The 23793-nt window shown below is 45.3% G+C and overlaps 1 protein-coding gene across 2 annotated transcripts in view; it reads left to right on the forward strand.

Moving 5' to 3' along the window:
* NUBP2 (NUBP iron-sulfur cluster assembly factor 2, cytosolic) overlaps positions 1 to 23793 on the forward strand; it is a 190236-nt gene that overhangs the window by 141291 nt on the left and 25152 nt on the right. For both annotated transcript variants that reach the window (XM_086941247.1, XM_086941246.1), the window contains one exon: positions 20685 to 20839. In XM_086941247.1, the coding sequence (XP_086797373.1) occupies positions 20685 to 20839 (155 nt within the window). The remainder of the gene's footprint in view (positions 1 to 20684; positions 20840 to 23793) is intronic.

Below are 23793 nucleotides of genomic sequence, written 5' to 3' on the forward strand. Positions count from 1 at the left end.
ACGTAACTGAGGTGCCAAGATTTTACTTAGGATTTTGTAGTTGGCATTAGGAATAGATAGGGGGCGGTAGGAATCAAGAAGAAAAGAAGATCTTGATCTTTCTTGGGGAGTGCACAGTGGCCGCTTCCCACAGTGAGTGCCGAAGCTGACCACACAGCTGAGAATCATTGAAAAGTGTAGTCTAGGAACAAGGTCCGACACGAAGGCCACGTAAAATTCCCCATCGAGACCGGGCACCTTACCCCTTGCCATTTCCTTAATCGCACCTAGTACCACCTGCTCAGTAGCATCCACACCCATTTGCTCCACCACTGTCGATTCAAGGGACACCAGAGAAGCATCAGCAATATAATTTAGTAATTCCTCCTCATCGCTCACAACCCACGATAGTGGTGCAACAACACTGTGTTGTATAGCATTTTAGGTCCCTAGTGTAATTTTCCTGATTCATGCCCTTATATAGGTATAAATCACCTTGTCCTTATATAGGCATAGAAATCACAACCATATTCAAACATAACTGATCCAGTCCAAATACGACATGGCTACTTCCACTAGTTCCGAAAAGCCACATCGATTTCTTGGAAAACTCAGTTTCAGCAGTTAGGGACTTCCCCTTGCTTGAATACTGATTTGTCCAAGAACACATGGAGTTTTCAAAGAACTACGACTCTTTGATGACGTTATTATGTCCACCCTTACGTCCAACTCGGCGCCTTCAAGGTATAAATATGCCCACATTTGCCATAGCAAACACACAGTGATTTGGAGCAGTTCGACTATCTACGTGCCCGACGCATCTCACTACAGCAAGTGCCGAAGGAAGCCGACCCTCCAGCAGACGCACTGAGAGAGACGCTGTCTTTTCTCTTGCCGAGAAATCCAGCTCCAGTGTTTCCAAGGTCCCCTTGCGGGGTGTTGGGAAATCGAGTCCTGAGACCGAGAGATACCAGACCTCCTTCATTTTAAACCAAGGTACGGAGCTGATTAGACCCTAAGAGAAATCTTGGATAGATTCTTGGCAAAAGAATACTAAACTTATGCTACACCTCACTTACTACTTCCCTCGTACTAGACTTGGGTTAGGTACATCGGGGTAGGCGTATTTTAAAAGCACCAGTTGAGTACTTTTAGTCTTTATTTATTTATGTATGTATTTTATGGCTTAGAAACCATACCATGCTTTTACAGTATTATTTTATAATACTCTTCTTGCTGTATGCATTATACATTACAGCCAGTATTACGATTGTAGCAGTTCATTTCTTCTGCATGAGAAAGAAGACTGTTCAATAAATACTTTTTATTGAAAAGCCCGTCTCTCTATTTCTCTGCACCTCTGATGAAACGAAGCATTGCACGATTGACTTAGTAAAATATCTATCTATTGTTTTCACGACTCTGAAGATACGTTTTATCTTGGGGAAACAAAGTTGTCATGTTTATGCTGTTGTCAGAAACGAATCCCTTCTTGTGAATTCGAGAAAGTTTCTAGTAACCTCTGAGCTAGCTGGCACTCACAATTAAGTTTAATATATTCGATAGAGACTTAGTAGACATAAGTCCTAGGTCACATCTATAGGATATATTATTCCAATGCGCTGAGCCTATTGGGAATATAGGAACTACACTACAACTGTGTGGATCTTTTCCTGTGTAAATACATCTTGCCCAAGTACCTAGTAAGTTAAGTATAGTGGCCAACTTGACATCTCGCAAAAGCCATGCCAATATCCTGTCTGGCTTATCCTGTTCTGCGTGTGTCCCCAACACCTTATAATCAAACCAGCAAAGGCACTCCATGAGCTCAAACAGCCTATCCCACTCCTAAAGCAGGTGTCCCCTACCATCCGGGGTCCATTCCAACACACCTGGAAAATCCTCCAACACGGACTCCTGCAGTTGAATGTCGTAGGGAGTAGAGTGCGAACCCCTATTCTGCTAGAAATACAGTACCTAGAATCACCATCCTTTATAGACTCCAATTCCATCCCCATCATAGAGGCCGCACCAGTATTATTAGTCTATCACCGAGAGATGCTCTCCTCCAATAAAACTCAGAGGGCCTGATCATCCAAAAGCGCTGGATAAAAACGCCAGGTAGTCGAACTAGGCCTACCTGATGACCAACAAACCGTGCGCAGCATGGGAGCATAATCAGAATATGTTCTTGTCAAGTTTTCCAGACCAACAACTCGATCATAAAGCACTCTACATGTATAAAGCCTGTCAAGTCGAACCTCGAGATCATGGAGACCAGAGCCATAGGAGTACACATGAACCTCTGGATGACGAACCAGCCTACAATCTATTCTCAGTGTCCAGACAACAAATGGGCTACCTCAGCCAGCCTGCCCGCTCGTGCACCATATAGGGGCGGATGGGACCTATCCAGACTACAATCCTCGACACAGTTAAAAATCTCCTCCTAGCTACCCTCCAATAGGAAACCATAAGGGAAAGCAGGGGCACCATACTGACCAGAAACGTTGCTTGATCTACGTTCAGTGCTTAAACGTTTAGGAGGGCAACATCCCTGCAATCCAGACTTCTCAGTATTAGTAAATACTGGCCTTCCGGGTCAGTTACCACCCTATGCAAGTAGAAAGGGACGCCATGCTTAATCCAAATAAGAGGGCCCCTCGAGAAGGCAGTATGAGAAGTAGCAAGATCCCCCTCCCCGACTCCTGAGATAGAAGCAAATAAAGGAAACATTAATAAACAGCAAGCAAAACAACCCAACGCATTACCGCCATAGCGAAATAAGGCAAAACACCCAGGACAAGCCCAGTGAAGCACCTCAGACAAAGTCGTCCATAGACCTTGAAGTGACCCCAGGCAGAATGTCCTCAAGGCCAAGAGTAGTCGAGTACTCATAGTTCGAGGTGCAGGAACGGCACACAAGAGACACAGGGAGCATTGTGTCTTCAGCAGCCCCAAAGTGCCAGCAATCTCAACCACCCTCCACTGCTCCAGCGCCACCTATGCCTTAGAAGAGTGAGCCGCCCCTCGCCACCGTGAATATTGACGCTTGGAGCGATAAGATTGAGTAGGCCTAGACGCCTCGGGACACACTGTGCCCTTGTCATATAGTTCAATCCAGTACCAGGCCACAGCTGAATCCGTGAAAAAATTAACTTTATCCACAGACTGGATCCGCAGACAAGCAAAAGTACAGCAGGCCCATGTTGCATAGCTTCTTTTTCACCTCCATAAAGGAAGCCGATTGCGTTTGAACCTAAAGAGTAAAGTCAAGGGTTCAGATACACTTTGGCATTGTCCACCACTAATAGGCTGTCTACACAAGCCTGCTGTAGGAGAGGATCCCTGTCCATGAAGTATAGCAGGTGGGCCACCACAGGTCGCAGTGGTGCCCCAGGGCAGGCTTCCACACCGGTCCCCCTGTGTCCACGTTCCAAGGCTTAGAAATGGAAAAGACCCTCAGGGGTACACAGCTTCCTGGTGCCAGGTGCCAGGTGTCAAGGAAAGTCAACATGGAATCTCCTGCTGCATGCTCAGCAAGCCCCATAAAGCCGACATTATTACACCTAGCACTACCCTCCTATTCATCCAAGCTGGCGGCGAAGCGCAGAGTCTGTGCATCGAGAGCAGAGATGCGAAGATCAGCTCTCTGAACCGCTGGTGTCAGATTCTGCACTGTGGTCTCCAGGGCGGCAACCATTTCCAGAACAGACAGGAATTGTAACGGTAAGTCCAGGCTCAACAGAAAGAGATTCAATTTTGCTGTCCAACTGTTCCCCAGAAGCATCAATGGTGGCCAGAAGCTTATTAAACTTGTCATCCATATATGTACGTTTCTGCCACCAGCGCCCTGCTTCATCTCCTGCAGGGGATGGGCCATGTGGGCGCATCATTTTTGGAGAGTTGAGTGTGCCCCATTTTAGCGCTAAGGTAGGGCTTGGGTCCAAAGGAACCACTGCAGTAATCACTGTCCCCCAAGGCCCTGATGCCCCAATTCCGACTCGCCACCAGAGGCAAAGAAGGAGGGGGCCAGCAACAGAACACTGGAGTCCAGGAGCTCCACAGTCGGTAGAGTGGGGGGCAACTAGCCTGCAAGCCCCCTCCCAGCAAAACACAATGACACTTGATCAGCAAGCAGGGTAGGTGCTAGGCATGGGCAGTGTTGGCCGCTGCCCAGGGCCCTGTAGTCAGCGCTCCAACTTGGGGCCCCGCACCAATGCGACAGTCAGACCAGGGCATGAAAGGTGCCACCTTGCAAGTGCGCGCCCATAGGAGGCCCCTCTCCCCTGGCTTCGCAGCTAGAGTGTAGCGAGGAGAACCAGAGGGAAGGGGGCATCGAACCAAAGGTACACTGGTCACCAAAGACTCAAGTATCTTCGACTTCAACATGCCTGACTTTGAATGGCATATTTCTCCTCTTTGATGTTGAAGCATTCAACATGCCTTTCACTGCTGATAATAATTATGTATTATTTGCTGTAAAAAAGATTGACTTTATGGTTTTCAATGTTGGCTGAGGCCTCTCCATCCCCAAATGCTCATCTTTCATTGCCAACTACCCTAACGCACATTATTGCCAACAGGCCACCAAAGATGAAATTCTTGGTTGAGGATTCTCTTCAGCCTTTAAAACGTCCACCAGAGCCTTTTATGGTTTCAAGACTTACCTCTTTGTCTCCTATTGGAAAGTTGTTGGTGTCTAATCCCACTTTGCAATATGTGCCTACCGTAGATTTTCAGAAACCTGCTTCTCTACCTGTAGAGCATTCAGATGATCAAAGCCCTCTGCATTATAAAAGAAAATGTCTCCATTTCAAATTCACAGAGGATTTTTCAGACTCTGATTCTTCATCTTATTTTTTTTACAACAGCTGTTTATTGAAGTTTGTTAATAGACATCAGCTTGTACATTTGATTTATAGCATTTTCATTCATATACAGGGGTTTAAACAGTTCTACTAGTCAATTGCTTTCACAATTTTACATTACAATTCGTGATTATCTGCTATACACATTGTGCATTACTACAATGAGCTTGCCAGTAGGTAATAATGGATGTTGTCCACCTCATTCGCTAGAGCTAATGGTTTGAGATTGTGCAACACATTCAAACACGTGTAACAAAAACTGTTGAGCATTCTATTATTTTCATACAATAACTCATGTGTCCCATTACATGTACACAATGCTGCAAAGTATTACAGATGTGACTTAAGGCATTTCTTGTTCAGTGTGTTTCTGGCGGGCTTTGCTTCCCTTGGTATAGAGTATGGGGGATTCACAGGTGTCTCTTCTTTCTCAATAGAGATCCCACATATCGCCACTGTGTTGTGTGGAGATGTGAGGGGGTGGATGCGTGTGTGTGTGTTCGTATCGTCGAGACACAGGCCACTCCATACTTGCCTCCGCCCGACAATTCCGCAGGGGCAGGAGCTTTAAGGGGCAATTGCAGATGTGTAAGGGAAAGAAGGCTCTTCTAATCTATCCGCTACCAGTAGGAGTGAGTGGTTGTGTATTCATATCTAACGTGACAGTTTAGGTGAAGCGGGAATTGGATCCCCATTGCCGTCCTCCAGTGAACCATATAAGTCATGTACCATAATCTTCCATTGCATCGCAATAGGCACTTTGCGGAGGCCCCAGGTATCTTCTACATGGAGCGACTTGCTCTCTGCCTTGGCTCACACTGAGAATGATTGCGTACATGCTGATATCGTGGGGGGTCTGGCCATGATTCTTCATCGTCATATACATCAATATCTCCAACTTGCTCACCATCAAGGCCATCTGCTTCCTTTGGTACGGATCTTTTTTGAGATGGAAGAAGAAAGGTTTCAGTCCCTGCAGCCAGTAGAGGCACAACTACAAGGCTCCATAAGAAATACATACCACCAAAACAAGACCCTATATATATATACACCAAGGGCCTGTTATTGTTTCTGATTGTTTTAGTAGCTGGAAGCAAGCATCTATCTACCTGTGATACAACCGTTTCCTCAGACAGAAACAGCAAGCGTATTGATGCTGCTGGCAGAAACGTTTATGCCACTACTACCACCCTTCAAAGCAGCTAGCAGACCAGTGGTGTTGTGGAGGCATGATAGAGTGCTCCGTGAGCTGCTACAAGGTTTCTCTGAGAGTCTCCTAAAAGAACGGTGTCAAGAGTTTTTAGAGAAAATTCACAAGGGTATGCACCTTAGTTGGCTCTGCAGAATTGGCAGTTTTCACACTTTTTTATGGGAATGTTACCAAGAAGATCTTCTTGGCATCGACTTACATCTGTTCAGACTGATACCCAGCTCAAAATCCTGAACCTACCCTTTATATGTTCTTGTTTGGTTCGCACATGAAAAAAAGAGATGTAGCAGTTCAATAATGAGGCAGAATCCTTAAATGCTATGGGTTTCGAAGAAAAGAAAAGTCTTCACATTGCAATTTCACCTCAAGGTCGCCATTAGTTCTCTAGGCAGAGGGTTCAGCCCCACAGATGGAGTTGCCTGTGGCAATTCCAAAGTTAGCAGCAGCAGAAGAAGAAGACAGCAGCAGTCATCCTCCTCTGGGAACGCGCAATCCCATTCCAGAGAATAACTGCCTCACCGCCTCTCCTATGTGTGCCGCTCCGGTGGGAGGGAGTGTTTCAAAATCTTTCAAAGAGTGGCAATCTATCATCAGCGATAAATGGGTTCTAAACATTATTCAAAACATTTATGCAATTTACTTTAAAACATTGTTACCGAAAAAGAAATAGAACCAGTCCCAGCATCTAAAAAAGCAGAAGGTTCCTCTTCCAGATGTATATTATGGTTCATAAAAAGGGTTCCAAATACGAATGTATACCAATTTTGTTTTATCTTAAATTGGCTAATAAATAGATCAAGAATGAAAGTTTTCAAGGGCTGGCTCTTCATTAGAGCTTTCCCCAGCCTAGAAGGGGAGATAGAATTGTGCTGTGGGGCTCCTAGTGGCTATAAAACAAGAAAGCTTCTGCATTTCACAGTGGGAACCCAAACTTTTAATGCAAGGTTTGCTCTGTCGGTCTGAAGTCGGCTCCTCAATTTTTCTCCATGTGTATGGCAGTGGTTGCAGCCTTCCTTTGCAGACAAAAATGTATTTCTGCCACCAGATCTTGTTGACTGGTTAATAAATAAAAGCAAATTGAGCAGAAAATGTGCATCAGGAATTCGACGTCTCTTCTCCATCATCTGGGCCGGCACCTCAACTTACAATAGACAACAACCCAACCAGTACAAACACAAGTCTATCAAGGGTCCGACTTGTAGACAATATCGGATTGTCAGTTTTTCATGCTGTGGAATTCAAACAACTCTGCTTGTCCAATAGGTGTGCTCCTTTGTTGATTTATTGGCCTCTTGGATCTTCATTGTCCCAGATGCAAGTTTTGAATGATAACTCTATTAGAAGAGCAATAATCTCAGTAGAAAGGTAGTTGGGAAGACAAATTCCCGGCCAAAGTCATCGAGAAAGCTGTCAACAACCAGCTCGCCGCCTTCCTCGAAGCCAACAAATCACTCGACTCCTCACAGTCCGGCTTCCGAGCCAAACACAGCACTGAGACCGCCCTCATCGCAGCAACAGACGACATTCGAACTCTACTGGACAATGGAGACACAGTCGCCCTCATCCTCCTCGACCTCTCTGCAGCCTTCGACACAGTCTGCCACAGCACCCTTTTACAACGCCTCAGAAACATCGGAATCCAAGGAAAGGCACTGGAATGGATCACCTCGTTCCTCACCGGAAGAACGCAGAGAGTCCGCCTCCCACCATTCAAGTCCGAGGCCTCAGAAATCATCTGCGGCGTACCACAAGGATCCTCACTCAGTCCCACCCTCTTCAACGTATACATGAGCCCCCTTGCGGCCATCGCCCGCCAACACAACCTCAACATCATCTCTTACGCGGATGACACTCAACTGATCCTATCTCTCACCAAGGACCCCAGCACCGCCAAAACGAACCTACACGAGGGAATGAAAGAAGTCGCCGAATGGATGAAACAAAGCCGTCTGAAACTGAACTCAGACAAAACAGAAGTCCTCATCCTAGGTAAATCCCCCTCTGCATGGGACGACTCTTGGTGGCCGGAAGCCCTCGGAAAAGCACCCACCCCGACAGACCACGCACGGAACCTAGGCGTCATCCTGGACTCTTCACTCTCAATGAACAGACAAGTCAGCGCCGTATCCTCTTCATGCTTTAACATTCTTCGCATGCTCAGAAAAACATTTCACTGGATCCCCTCCGAAACAAGGAAAACAGTCACCCACGCTCTGGTCACGAGCCGACTGGACTATGGAAACACCCTCTACGCAGGTACTACCGCAAAACTCCAGAAGAAACTACAACGAATCCAAAACGCCTCAGCCAGGCTCATATTAGACATCCCACGCAACGAACACATCTCTGGTCACCTTAAAGACCTCCACTGGCTACCCGTCAATAAGAGGATTACTTTCCGACTGCTTACCCACGCACACAAATCACTCTACGACATCGGACCAGAGTGCCTCAACTCTCGACTGTCCTTTTACACCCCCTATCGCCAACTTCGCTCTTCCAGCCAAGCCTTCGCCACTGTACCTCGCATCAACAAGACCACCATGGGAGGCAGATCCTTCTCTTACCTGGCTGCCAAGACATGGAACTCACTCCCCGCTTACCTTCGCCTCACCCAAAATCACCTAGCGTTCAGAAAGCAGCTTAAAACGTGGATATTTGACAAATAATACTTCTCCCCTTCCTAAGCGCCTTGAAACCCTCTGGGTATGTAGTGCGCTATATAAATGTTATGACTTGACTTGACTTGACTCTCTCTCTACCACAAGCTATTTGCTACTATGGCGGTGCAGGCGATAAAGACTTCTGAAAGGCGTTCCCTTCAATGACACCTTTCATTTCAGACCGTTGTAACAGAGGCTTCTGTAAAGGGGTGGGGAGCCCATCAACAGAATTTAACTGTACAGAGTTGTGGTTGGAAAGTGGGTGATGATTAAAACATCAGTGTTCAAGAGCCGAAAGCAAGCCCTCTGGTCATTATGGTGTTCTTGTCGTCTCGACAACTAACAATCCATTATGCAGACAGACAATATAATCACAATGCATTACTTCATCAAACAAGGTGGATGGGAATATTCTGCCTTCAGAACTTCAGTTAATATCCTTATGATGCAGAACTAGGATAATGAGTAATATTTCCTTTCCTTGCTTTCCCTTGCCTCGATTTACAGTGACCTGAACAAGGGCTAGATGACCGATGAGGATCTGCTGTCTCATTTGCTTTCTCGTGTATGTTTCCACACCCCTGATGGTGGCTGAATATTGCATTTAGCTCTCTGGTGGTCCCAAACACCATTTTCCTTTTTATCTGTGTATGTGAACAGTCCTGCGAATGGCATAGAATTGCTCTCCATGTGCAGCAACAAATGCAGAGCAATGTTAGCGTGATGTTGGTTCTCTGCTCTCTCAGCAAGTGCAGAGAACAGAGCAAGTGGTACAGGGAAAGCCTTTTGAGAGGGGAAGTGCAGGGCGGGAGAATTCCAGGTAAATTCCTTTTAACCTGCTTTTTGGCTGGGTGCTTAATGTGGGAGGCAGCGAATATGCGGAAGAGAACCTGAGAGCGCATGGAAGTAAATGTAATTTGTATTTGGCAACACCATAGCTCCTGTTTGCTCTGCTGTAGGTTGGTGCTCATTCGGAGGCATAAGTTACATAATATGGTAGGTAGATGGTGTATTACAAGCAGCTATCACTTTGGTGTTCCAAGTGACATAGGCAGCCTGAGCTCCGCTCTCATCTATTTTCTTTCCATTTGAACCCCTCAATGGAAAACACTCCCGTTATTAATAGTCGCCCATATAAACTTATGTAGAATTACTTTTGGAAAGTGATTCTTAACCTGGGGTCCATCACTCTCGCATCGTCCATGATTTCTACTCTGGGGGTCTTCCTTTGTTTAGAAAGCTAAATAAAATTAATAAAGTCTGTATACATAACAAAGCAAATTTTGAAAACACTCTAAATGTGAAGTAATGTGAAACTGGAAACTAAAAATTAAGTTGTTATCCATAGCTTGATTTGTGGGAGCAGGAAAAGTACAGCAAATAGAAGCTGGTATGGATGATGAGTGGCCTCGATTAATGCGTTGGTTTTCTAAGAACAGAAGCAAAAAAGAGAAACTATGCTAAAGCCTAGCATGTTGCTTCATATTTTAGATATAAAACGAATTATTGAAAAGCACCATCCTCCACAGTAAAATAAAAATTGTGAATTAAATACAATGTTTCAGAATCTGTGTATTTGTTTGATGTAAAAACAACAAGTGATGGACTGAATGTGGATCAATGTCACACACTCCCCCAGTCAAAAGATCTGGGCCCAAATCCATCGTTTTTTTGCACTCCACACCACCCTGGGTTATTGATCCACATTCGGTCCATCACCTGTTTTGTTTGATGTATACTTGTTTTTGTATTTTGGTGTATTGTTTTGAGGTTTAGGTAATAACAATTGCTTGTATAGTGGTCCTCGGTGTCCAACAGTGATTTAATAGGAGTCCAAAAAAGTGAAAAGGTTAAGACCCTGCTTTAGGATAATGGAGTTACACATTCTTAAGTAGTCTAACCCTGTCGCGGTGACCAGTAAGCTTTGCTTGGGTGCTCCAAGAACACAGTCATTCACCCTGCCTGTTATGCTGCAGTGAAAACTTGAGGTAAATTCTCTGCATCTTTAAAATGCTTTTGTAGACAACAAAGCTCTAGCAAAATAGATTCTGAATCAGAGAGACTGGGTTGGGTGGTGTGGCGGTGAAATAGATGGGAGTCGGAGTGTTGGTTCTCTTTTTTATCAGAATGGGAACGTGTCCTTAGCGTCACCCGGCATTCAGACCTCCGGCCAGCTCAATAATGTAAACAGGCCTCTTAACTTAAGCCAGAGTGAACCAGCCTCCTTGCTGAAGCATGGTGGGAATCTGAACGCAATTGTAAAAATTATTACAATAACTAAAATATATATTATTTGTTATTACGGTTTGCTTTTTCTAGAACTGCAAACAGATGTTGGAAGGCTCATGTTTAATTGTACTCCGTGTATTGACTTTGGAAGGATGAAGGTCTAACTCTGTGTTGGTGTGACACAGATACGTCACTGCAGGTCAAAACAAATGTCTGCAGAGAGTACTTAACTTCATAAATGTTTCTCTCCAAATCATTTAGCTAAGTAGTAGATGTGTCTATGCCAGTGGCGGCTGGTGACATTTGAAAGTGGTCAGGCGAGCAAAAGTTGCAATGAGTGCACAGTGGCGAGCGAGCGTAGTGAGTGAGCCCGATTGGTATAAAAGGAGTGCTGGTTGGTGCTGTGGAGAATAGTGACTTGTAAATGTTTAGTGGTACAAGGTTCCAGTCTGCGACAGTAAGCACTGTGATCATGTAAGTCATTATTTTAAACTTGCATTACCCTCAGTATAAAATTGATTGCTACAGAATGGAAAAAAAATGTTTAAGATAAAAAGTGTTACCAAAATATGGATGTTTTTTTTCAGAGAGTACGTAGTGCAGTTTTTTTTATAACGGTCTTTAAAAAGCACACACTTCACAGTTTACCTTTTGCTGGTAGCGCCTTACAATACCCCTCAAAAAGAATGAAGGTGTATTAGGAAGCTTCAATTTATTCCATTAATTAAAGTCAATACCTTCCAGGGCACCCTTTACATTTGCATATTGACCAGTTGCGCAAATTTACATTTCTTTCTGGGAAGCAGGCAAACTGTCAAGAAGGCTTTTTTTTAGTTGTCTGCCTTCCCTCGGTTTCAAGGCAGAGGGAGACTCCCTGCCTTAAACTGCAGCTGAAGAAATTCAAATGGGATGGTTGAGCCCTTCAGATTCACCTTGCCTTTCGGAGTTTGCACCGTTGTGCAAACAATGTTTGGCGGTCATTATGCACACTAAGAGGGGAGTGGGAAGACGAGACTGCTGTGATATATTGCTCGCAGTGTCCTCACGCGGCCTGTGCAAAAAATGATAATATGAAGCAAAATTCTGAATGCGGATACCAGTGTGCAAGTTATGATGCACGCACACTGAAGTCGAAGCACACAGGCATGCAGCGGTGTGTAGACAGAGAAATCAAATGCACACATGACAAGACTTGTATCAAAAGGTTCTGACCCACATGCTGCATTCCTAGAAACAATAGGTTTCTGAAGCCTTTGTACCAATAAAGAAGTAGTTTGGAATTGCAGCTGATTTTTCACCTCTCTCATTAACATAATTTTAAGCATGCTTTCAACAGTGCATACCAACCAATAGCCATGACGCCAATATTAATTTACATTACAGAGATGGCGAAATCAAATGTTAAAGTATACTATTTTCTGATTAACAAGAGAATCGCAACGCAGTATTAATACAGTTTTGAAAATTATCGGATTGTTCATATTTTCATTGTGCGAGCAAGACAACCATAAGATGTTACTTTTACCTTGTAGTATTCTTTTTGCTACTCAACTGTCTGTGCACAGTGATGTGTTCAAAGGTGGAGCTGCTGAAACCCTGCACCCACGACCCACAGAAACCTACACATCGAATAAATTCAAATGTATATGCACCGTACCAACCCGAAACTCACACAAAGACACACTTAACCTCATAGCATATCCCACCTCATGTACATATACATAAAGCTTTCTTTGCACGTATTTCAAACTTGTTGCATACTCTCATACCAAGCTCAAAATACTGCGACAGCCACAAATTTATACTGAACAGGTCGTGCTCACCTAAATCATGACACTACCTCACAGACTCATAGTAGTAGATGGGCTCCAGTTCAATGACCATAAACACGATGAGTTAAAAATCTCAGCCACTTACTTACGCTTCTCATTACACAATACACATGCCAAGTGCTTACTTATGTTTATTTAAATATGGGATTCCTGTTTCCTTTGGTTTTAAAAGTATAATGCATCTCTTTTTCGCGCTGACCAGGCCGATTCATTTATTTTAATTAGCCCACTTTACATCTCTGTGTTATGCGATGACCTCTGCTGGCGGTAGCAGAGGCCATAGAAGAGACTAAACACCTGGGAAAAGGTTGGCTGGCAGGGCAGGAGAGGCGACTTACCCTTGAAAGGAAGCTAAGTAAAAATAACATGAACATTTAATTTACTGAAACACTGCACAGTCACTCCTTTATTTAAAACAAATTATGCAGCACAATAAACATTGCCGCATGAAAAGGCTGAGATCCTACGTGCCACAACAGACATTTTCCAAATCCCAAACAGCAGTCCAACAAGACCCACACCCTCTCCCCCCCTAGGATTGTTATAACAAGCATTGGCATAGCCAATAGGTTTCGCCTTTGGGACCTAATAAGTGTTTAGCCATGCAACAGTTAATGTTGTTGCAGTAAGCAGTCCTGCCAAGTATCACGCAATAGGTGTGACACTAACGCATTTCAGTGTGGTGCTCCGCATCACCGCACTGAAATGCATTATCACGCATAATGCCGTAGTTTCAGCTGTCACACAAAGCACACCACAAGCAGTAGTAACTGCGAGCTCCAGTGCCTGGCTGACTGCTCTCAAAGGATTCGGGCAGTTCCCGCGCAGGCTCTCTTAGACTCACAGTAGCAGGTAGTCAGTGCTGCTACAATTGTATTTATATGATTTCCATGGCGCCGCGGGGCTGAGTGACAGTCTGAGACTGGCCGTAGCGCCGCGAGGATGTGACGTCACACGTCCTACTAATATCGCGCGAAGTTTTGATGAGCTGCTAACTGGCTCGTCGTCACCTTGCTCAGTGTGACTGATTTGCGGGCCTGGCCACGCTTGCTCACACCACACTGATATTCGCACCTCAGACCTGTCCTGCCCTGCAGTCAGGTCCCCACGCTAGGACAGGACAGGCCCAGGAACTAAATTAATAAAGAAATGCAATGCCGCGGCCCGCCGGCATTTTATTTCAGAGCAGCTGGGGCTGGACAACTCAAGGGCACTGGGTGAGAGGGAGAAGCCCTGCTGCAGCATCATGCAGTCAGGAGAGCGTGGTCCGGTGACGGGCCGGTCCTCACCAGTATAGAGTCACTCCGGGCCGGCTCAGTAAGCATGGAGCAGAGAGGAAGAACAAGCCAAGACTAGAGGATTCATTGCCCGTTTTCCTCCCGAAGGTTGGTGTGACAGCTTCTCTCTACGTGCAAGGACAAAGGATCCAGGAGAGACGCAGCTTAGTGTTGCTCGTCTCTAACTCTGCAGAGGCACATACTTACCAAATGCAAAAATTGCTCATCATGGAATCGAAGGCTTTCTTATGCCAAAGAGACTAGCGCCACAACTACTTTTAGTAGATGTTCCCGGGCCTTGTCAGGTCCTTCTTCGGTTGTCCCAGTCTGTGTGACGGGATGTTTCATTTCCTGCCTGCCATGGGGCCCCAAGGCACAGAGTTAATTGCTGTTCCTCTGCCTGCTTTGCTGCATGGCACAGAGTTAAAGGAGGAAGCCGGTGTTCGACAATCGATTACCTGCTGACCTCCTCATGACCTGGGCACATACTGTTGCTGTGCCATGCCCAGCCAGTCAGAGCCCAACTCATACTGAGAGCAGGTGGCACAGATTGAGACTGCAGCACGGCTGGCTGTCTGACTCTCTTAACCACTTGGACGCTATTGGAGTTAGGCCCCTTATAATGAGATTTCCATTGAAATGAATGGGCAGTGCATGACGAGTTACCCTTGTCATTAGCATTGAAGAGGTTAAGAAGAGACAGGCTAACGATCTCCGCTGTGACACGCAGGCAACTCCTCTCAGCGGCTCATTCTCACTATCAAGAGACCACACAAGGTAAGTTAGATACTAATTTAATAATTCACTGATGAAATTCAAAATGTTTATTAAGAGAATGGCGAGTGGGCTTCCAGCACAGCATATCGCATTGTAAATGGGTACACTGAAGTTGTCTGTTTGTGCTGTAAATGCAGGCCATCTCAGAGTTTTGTCTGCACTAATAAATCACCAAAACTGCTTGTTTAGTTAAAGGGTTTAATAACCTTACTTGATAGTGGTACTACAAGCAGCAGCCTTTATTTTCGCAGCACTGTGAGACTTGCTTAGTCACAGTTAAGGCAGATGATTAATATCCCCGCTAGAGAGCTGTCAGAGTTTTGTCTCATGGCTGTTTTCACTCACTGTTATGTAGAGCAGAGAGTTTATATGCATACTGCAAAGAAAGTCTAACAGCATATTATATTGTAATGAACTGTATTATGTGTAGATAGCTCGGTAGGTTGCTGCTTTTGTCACAGAGAACCCTTTGATTTTTGTGGTACAGCCACACCTGAAGCTGAGGTTGGTCTGGAGGGTGCTGATTATTTTTTTAAAAATTGCTTTAAAAGCACCTGCTACTGATTTCGACTTTCTTATTGGTGAAATGTGTGTGATTTCTGAAATGTGTCTGTTTGTATGGACTTCATTGCATTATTTGGCCACAAGAAGTGTAGCTCTGTCATGCATTTAGTTGTTACATGTCTTTTGTAAATCCACTGAATCTATGAAAATGTTCTACATAAGCAATCTGAGACATTAGCAGCTATGCTCAAACAAATGTAATTTCTGACATTTATATGATTCCCTCGTCCTTTACTGCTTGATTTTGCTAGCGAGAAAGTGTCACTCATAGTTGTTGAAATGTCACTCATAATTACACTGAAATTATGAAAATGTCACCCATAGCAATCTGAAACCTCGGCAGCTATGAGTAAGCATATTGTACTGCATAACTAAATACTTATAAGGTCCCAAAGGCGAGACCAATTGGCTATGCCAATGCTTGTTTGTATTTGACCCGCCCATAGTAATTCTTTGGTTTCACTATTGGTATATTCGTCATTTGTCCTGCTGCGAATGCAGCATTCGAAGCAAAGCCACATTTAAACAACCCATTTACTGCATTTGATTGCCACTTAGTGGGCACTAAAAAAACTGCAGCAGAAATCTGGAAGATACAACGTTGGTCCTATCAGACTACTGTAAACCAGCAGTGATAATGCCAACTAGTTTCGCTTGTATATAAAGGTAAGTGAGAACAATTGCCTATCTCAATGCTTCTTTGTGTTTTAGCTTAGTTGTGGAAAATGCCACAGTGTGGAAACTATTGGAGTGTATACTTTCAAAACGCGAACTTCTTGGCAGAAAGTAACTGCTAGATTCTTAGCACACATTTCTTATATTCAATTGCATATCCCTCCTATGGGAAAGAAAATGAAGGCTCTCCTGCAATAAACGGATGATGAATCATCGACTCAATACAGTTGAGTATTAGTGCCCTTTACCTCAATGGCTTTTACTGTCTGCAGTGTCACTGGAACACAGCCAAACTATGAAAGTAAGTGGAAATGTGTAGTCGCTAAGTGCCAAAAGTGATGCTTCGCTCGTTTCTTTTAACACACACTGTATGCAGTACTGTGCTTAGTATTCTTGTTCTGAGCTTGATCATAGCCAGCTGCTCCATTGCGCTCACCAAATGGGCACTGTCTTCTGCCTGCTTATGCCGATTATCTTGCTCTAGGTACAGCACTTGCACTGCTGGGAATGAGAGGATCTCTGGTAAAGAATATCAATATTCCACTGGAGCAGCCTTTTTGAGCACGATTGTACTGATTGCAGCAACCAAGGATCTGTATTTTAACTATACAATGAGACAAATGTCTGTAACCTAGAGATATAAAGTAAATTCAGCTTTTTGGGCATTGGAAAATCTCACTTCATGGAGCGAATGAGAGAAATCCATTATAAAATGGAGCACCTAATAACATTTCTGTATCTGTAGGGGTAGAAAATCCTTTACGCTCTGCTAACATGATAACCTGCTTTTCATACCGTTTTCTGACATAACAGGAATGTTTAGGATGCGTGAGATCCAGGTCACACGTCTTTACATGTCCAGGAATGCATGCACTGGTGGCAAACACTTTTCTACTTGTGAGATATTCAAAAACACCCATGAACGGTACCTAGCACAATACTGGAAGAGAACCGCTGTAGCCTTGCTGGCTGTGTGATCCCTTCTCTCTTAGTGATTTCAGTATCTTGCTCACTAACAGCTTACTAGACTTCTTTTGGTGATAGGCGTGTGCCCAAAGTAGGGTTGAAGAAAAAATTATACAGATTTTAACTAGGGTGGCTACCACTCCCATGACCAGGCCATGACTGTACTAACAGGTGGTGGCAGCTGATTGTAATAGCGGGGTCTACATCTTTTTTTTTACCTTCCTCCTAATGGGGTAACTGCCTGCTGGCCTATCTTGGTAACTATATGTAGTATGTCATGAAAGGTTCCCTAAGATTTTATGGTTAACTCTGTTTTTGAGTAATGTCATCAACAATACATCAGCTTGTTACAATATCACCACTGCTTACTCCCTTTCTTACATTCAGGCATTTAGTGCATTTTCTATTTAACTAGTACACATCTCGTCTGTCTTCGTGCACATAAAGTACGTGGGATAGATATTATATTAAGGACATAGTTAACAACATAAGGAAAACAAAGCAAAATCAACATCTACCAATTCCCCTCCCTCCCCTCACCTCCACCTCCCCTACTAGCAATAGCTTGGTCTCTGACCATTCTGGGTCTATGGTATCCCTGTCTTCCTAGCTTTAGGATTCAGCGTGTATCTTGAGTCTCTCCTATGTTTGTTATCTGGAGAAGCCGGGAGTATTTTGGACATGTTGTTTCGTTAAATTCCGCAGACAATTGGGCAAGAAGTGGTTTCCAGATCTCTTTAAATGCCTTTTCAGAGTTTGTCATTGAGGCATGTATATTTTCCATCCCTAGGGTATACCACATTTTATGGAGCCAGCCTGTATATGTGGATGTAACTTTTGTTCTCCCCACTAAGATTTTATGAGTGGTCATGAGAATGTTTGGGTTCATGAAAGGAGAGGTTCATATGAGTTAGTTGTAGTCAATACTGCTGGCTCCCCTACACCCTGCATTTTCCCGCCCACTCACTTCTCTCGAGATTTTTACCTACATTTAGAAACCTGGTAAAACTAAGTGCATCTGTCTGGCTTTGAATACACAAACTGGTCAGAGAAGCAGAAAAGACCATTGTGTACAATGGTCTTGGATCAAACCACATCATGCAGATCAGCCGGTTGCCTAACAAAAGTATCACCTTGAACAAATAATGCAGGCATGCAAATAAAGGACAAGGACTGTAATGCAAAGAGATAAACTGCCTTTTCCCTCATCCACTGTCCTGTTGTACTGGAGAGAGGAAGTTGCCGGCACCAACATTTGACTGGCCAGAAGGTTGCCATTAAACCAATACACACCTGGGAGGAAAAGTTATAAAATAAAGTTAGCAATTTAGATATGATGAGTTCCCACGTACGTTTGGAGCTAACTTTGGATCTGAGTGGACATTTATTTGCCGACCAACTGCTACTGTACAGGAAATATGCTGACCACATTGACTTCAAGGTTCTCTGTACACCTGTGTAGAAAGAGTCTGGGACTAGATGCAGAATCTTGGTCTATCAAAACCAGGCCTTCATTACGATATGTACGGTACTGGGGTGTATTTACCACATTACAGTGTGGTATATCTTGCAATTATATGTTAAACGCCATGGAATGGAAAATTACTGTTTGAAACAGATTTTGGTTGGTAGTCCTGCATGCATTAAACTTCATTCTGTGGGGTTTCATGCATTTGAGTTGGTAATATATATGTGGGTCAGTAGTTGGGTGGAAGGGTGAGAGAGGGAGGTGAACGGAGTTGGGGGAGAGATGGAGATGTTTTTTTTAATCATACTGTATGCTCACCCTTGTCAGAAAAAACAAACAGTGAATGAGACATCGCAGCACCTGCTAAAGCCTCTGCCTTGTGCTGTTTTACTGTGTGGAATTACTATATGTAAAATCGGGTCTCGTTCTTCCACACCCCAAAAAAACGGATGTGGAAAAACGGACATATTTGGAATCGGTTGGAGCGGAATTCTAGGTGATTCCGCTCTGTCTAGGACGTAATGAAGCCCCTTAAAGGATAAGAAGCTTGCTTCTAGGACTGAGGAAAAGACTTAGACGCTTCTGCATCTGAAGAAGAACAAGCATTTGCAATGCAATAGGTCTCGAATTAATTAAGTTTGAGCTATTGGCATTGCTAAATATTGCAACACCAATTGCAACAAAAGTCTATAAATTGTAGACCCAAAAAATGTGTATTTATTTTGTAGCAATGGTGGCACTGGTGCGCTTTAGATGAATATGTTTAAAAGTAAAGTGTGCCATACTGCGATTGCTACAATAGTTAATTGTGGATGCGTTAACAACTGATGTGTGCACTGGTGGCTGGTGGTGTGTGTGACTGTAGAAATTGTGCACTGATGGCTGGTGGTGTCTGTGCCTGGTGGAAGTGTGCACTGCCGGCTGGTGGTGTATGTGCCTGGTGGAAGCGTGCACTGACGGCTGATGGTGTGTCTGCCTGGTGAAAGCGTGCACTGACGGCTGGTGGTGTGTGTGTGCCTGGTGAAAGCATGAACTGATGGCTGGTGGTGTTTGTGCCCGGTGAAAGCGTGCACTGACGGCTAGTGGTGTTTGTGCCCGGTGAAAGCGTGCACTGATGACTGATGGTGTCTGTGCCTGGTGAAAGTGTGCTCTACCGGTGTGGTTGTGTGTGTGGTTGTGTGTGTGGTTGTATGTGCGTGTGTGGTTGTGTGTGTGGTTGTGTGTGTGTGGTTGTATTTGTGTGCCTGTGTGGGTGTGTGTGTGTGTGTGTGTGTGTGGGTGTGTGTGTGTGGTTGTGTGTGTGTAGTTGTGTGTGTGGCAGTAATACTAAAAGCATCTCAAAATAAAGTAACACAAACATCGAGTTTGTGGAAAGAGAAAGCACATTGTAAGTCAATCGGGCGCAGCAAAGCACTAACACAACAACATGTTCTTTGATGTTTGATGTTCTTTGAACGAGAACATCAAAGGGGCGCTGCTAATGTGATCGCGGGCGCTTAATGAGTATGACTAGGTTTGCCATTTGGTGCCTCAGCTCCTAAGCGCGTGCCTGTGCACATGCACTGTAACTCTAAGCTGGCCAGGCTGGCCATGGTAGCATTTTTGAGCCCTAACTAAATGTCTCCACCTAGCGCATGCGCTGGGTTCAGGCGAGACCTAAAAAGGAAATAGACTGCCCTGCATGTAGAGGGCCAGCTTTACTCAGACGGTGCTGAATTCCAGCCTTGAGGAGGACTGAGCCTTTTGGGATCAAAACTCTGTCAACATTGCCATGAGTACACCAGATTCCTCATTACGAGAGACCTCGGTCTTATCACTGCACCTGCAGAATTGATCTTCAGTGTAAAACCCTGTGTGCCTGCACTCCTTTTGTGTGCAGTCGACCTCTTCTCCTATGCTGACATCCATGTGGCCCATTTGTAGCAGAAAGGTAACTGCGTGTCTCTTGTTTCTTTTTACACTTACACAAATGATCTAAGCATGGAGGAAGTGTTGTGTGATAGCAATGCTCTTTGAAAACCTCGGAGGTGCTTCACTTCTGTTTCTGATTCTGCACTGGGATCTCAGTTAATAACAGGCATGCAATGTTTCTTTTCCTTACTTTCTTTTTTTATTATTGTGCAATTCTCATGTTCTTGAATGGGAACATCTGTGTTTTTTGTTTTATCCCTAGCTTTAATAAAGCAGTTTGTCAATGACGTGGCCTGGGGCGACCTGGATTTCCTAATTGTGGACACTCCTCCGGGCACTTCTGATGAGCACATATCCACTGTGGACTCTCTGCGACCTTTCCAGCCCCTTGGAGCCATCCTAGTCACCACCCCACAGGTATGTGCCCATTGTAATTAGGACAGGGCTGTGCCATATCTTGTGCTGATGATGATTTGCTCCAGCTCTTTGTAACTTACTTGTGCCTTTTCCATCTTATGCTAAAGCTAGTCTTTAACCTCCTCAAAACGGTTCTACCAATCATACAGAATATTTAGCTGATTTTGTTATTTCAGGTACTCTAGAATAAAGACTGTGCCTGTGACCCCTTTCTCCCGGTATCATTTTCTTCTACTGATACTTTGTAGTCTTGTGATTCTCTTTCACAATATCAGTTGCCCTGTCTCCACGTGGCACTCTCCCCTGCAGCGATCTTCCTTTTCCTTTCCATACTCCTCTCCAGAAACACGTGATCCACCTGCTAGGGAAAGCAGAAGGAAGCTCGCTGCAAGGAAGAACAATTGTGGCAGCAGCTACATCGCTTAATGCTGCTAGTGTTGCAGCACATTTAGGGAGGTATGACCAAGCAGTTTGGGACACTCTGAAAGACTGTGCAGAAGATTTAGAAAAAGGTGTCAAGTAGTCCCTGAGGTGGTACTAGAAGGCCTTCTCAGAGTATTAGTGCTTCAGTAGACTCTGCTGACCTGGCAATATCGGAGTAGTAGCATGAAATCTCTTAATGAAGATCATACTGGTTACTGTATACGGTGAAAAGAGATCCCTTTTTGAAGTTACCATCTTTAGCGTGGTATTCCCCCAGATTTTTGCTGTCATTTTCATAAGCCATTTTGCTGGCAGTAAGACTCTGTAAACTTTACTCTTGCTAAACAGTGGTATAGTGCTTGTACTCTCCTCTTTAACAACGTTAGTGGCAGCATACCCCCAATTGGGACATTAATTCACTTTCAAGTCCCTAGTATTTGGTACCACTTGTACCCAGGTCCTGCAAATTAAATGGTACTGCTGAGCTGTGTCGCTAAGTGATCCACCCACTAAAGTATCACTGTTAAACATGTCTCCAGGATTGTCACTTTTTTATACTGCCATTTCGACCTAGTAAACAAACCTTTTCCAAAGCCCAAGTTTTTCGTTTGTATACTTATAAATCACCTCTAAGGTAGGACTTAAATGCCCATAGGGTAGGGAACATGGCATTTCAAAGGTAGGACATGGGCATTTAATGTGTTTCATATCCTGGCAGGGAAACGCCTCCAAACACTCCATTACCTATAAGGAATCAAAATAAGGACTGCCCTTCTCTCCGAAGAATGACTGGACCTGCATGCCTTGAACCCAAGACCCTAAAAGTGCCTCCAAGGGTCAGTTTGCTGACCTGTTGTTTAAGCTACAGGGACACAACAAGCTTGCAGAGGCCTCTCTCCCTTCATCTTCCCAGCTGACCAGTTCCAACTGGGCCTACCCTGAATCCTACTGCTGGCCTTTTGGCTGGAATGAGTTCTAACTCCCTAGTTGTGCACCCCAGGCAAGTGTTAGAGTGTACACTCTCCTGTGCGGTCGCTCCCCTCGCCCTCTGCCTCCCCCAGACGCTGCACTCACTGCTGGCTGTATTCGCGCCTGCCTGCTGTTGAAGCGCACTCAGCGCTTGGTATCGTTTTTCAGTATATTTACTTATTTATCACAATAGTGCACTCGGCGCTTGGTGGTATCTGCGTGCTTGCACTGTATTGATTTCCTGCTGCGCACTACTGCTAGTTAATCAGGGGAAGAGACGATTGTGTGGAGTGCATTCCACTGTGTTTTGAAACGTGTTGCCCTCTCCGGCTGTGACCCAGTTACGGTTCAAGGTCCGGGCTCCATTGTAGCTCTCTGTTTACCCTCGGCAGCCCGTGGCTCCTCCCAGATCCCGCCTCCCAGCTGCCCCTCCCACCCACAAGCACAGCTAACGCGTCACGGCCTCCCACCATTTGTGACCGAGTGGACACTCTCCTGTGCAGTCGCTCCCCTCGCCCTCTGCCTCCCCCAGACGCTGCACTCACTGCTGGCTGTATTCGCGCCTGCCTGCCTGCCTGCTGTTGAAGCGCACTCAGCGCTTGGTATCGTTTTTCAGTATATTTACTTATTTATCACAATAGTGCACTCGGCGCTTGGTGGTATCTGCCTGCTTGCACTGTATTGATTTCCTGCTGCGCACTACTGCTAGTTAATCAGGGGAAGAGACGATTGTGTGGAGTGCATTTCACTGTGTTTTGAAACGTGTTGCCCTCTCCGGCTGTGACCCAGTTTCGGTTCAGGGTCCGGGCTCCATTGTAGCTCTCTGTTTACCCTCGGCAGCCCGTGGCTCCTCCCAGATCCCGCCTCCCAGCTGCCCCTCCCACCCACAAGCACAGTTAACGCGTCACGGCCTCCCACCATTTGTGACCGAGTGGACACTCTCCTGTGCGGTCGCTCCCCTCGCCCTCTGCCTCCCCCAGACGCTGCACTCACTGCTGGCTGTATTCGCGCCTGCCTGCCTGCCTGCCTGCTGTTGAAGCGCACTCAGCGCCTTGTATCGTTTTTCAGTATATTTACTTATTTATCACAATAGTGCACTCGGCGCTTGGTGGTATCTGCCTGCTTGCACTGTATTGATTTCCTGCTGCGCACTACTGCTAGTTAATCAGGGGAAGAGACGATTGTGTGGAGTGCATTTCACTGTGTTTTGAAACGTGTTGCCCTCTCCGGCTGTGACCCAGTTTCAGTTCAGGGTCCGGGCTCCATTGTAGCTCTCTGTTTACCCTCGGCAGCCCGTGGCTCCTCCCAGATCCCGCCTCCCAGCTGCCCCTCCCACGCCCCGCCCCCCCCACCACTCATTTAAGACTGATGCCTCAACGCGCAGCGTCCACGCGCTACGGCCGCGCCAAAGGTAAGCCCGTCTACGCCCGTCCGCGCCTGGACCGCGCCCAGCGCCAGACCCCCTGGTTCCCTTAAGCCCCAGCCCACCCGCATTACATACGATTCCTCCTCCCTCCTTGCTCTAAACCCCGGCCGACTCCCCAACTGCACCCAAGCCGCAC

Source organism: Lissotriton vulgaris, chromosome 10 (genome assembly GCF_964263255.1).
Source record: "Lissotriton vulgaris chromosome 10, aLisVul1.2, whole genome shotgun sequence".
Classification (NCBI taxonomy): domain Eukaryota; kingdom Metazoa; phylum Chordata; class Amphibia; order Caudata; family Salamandridae; genus Lissotriton; species Lissotriton vulgaris.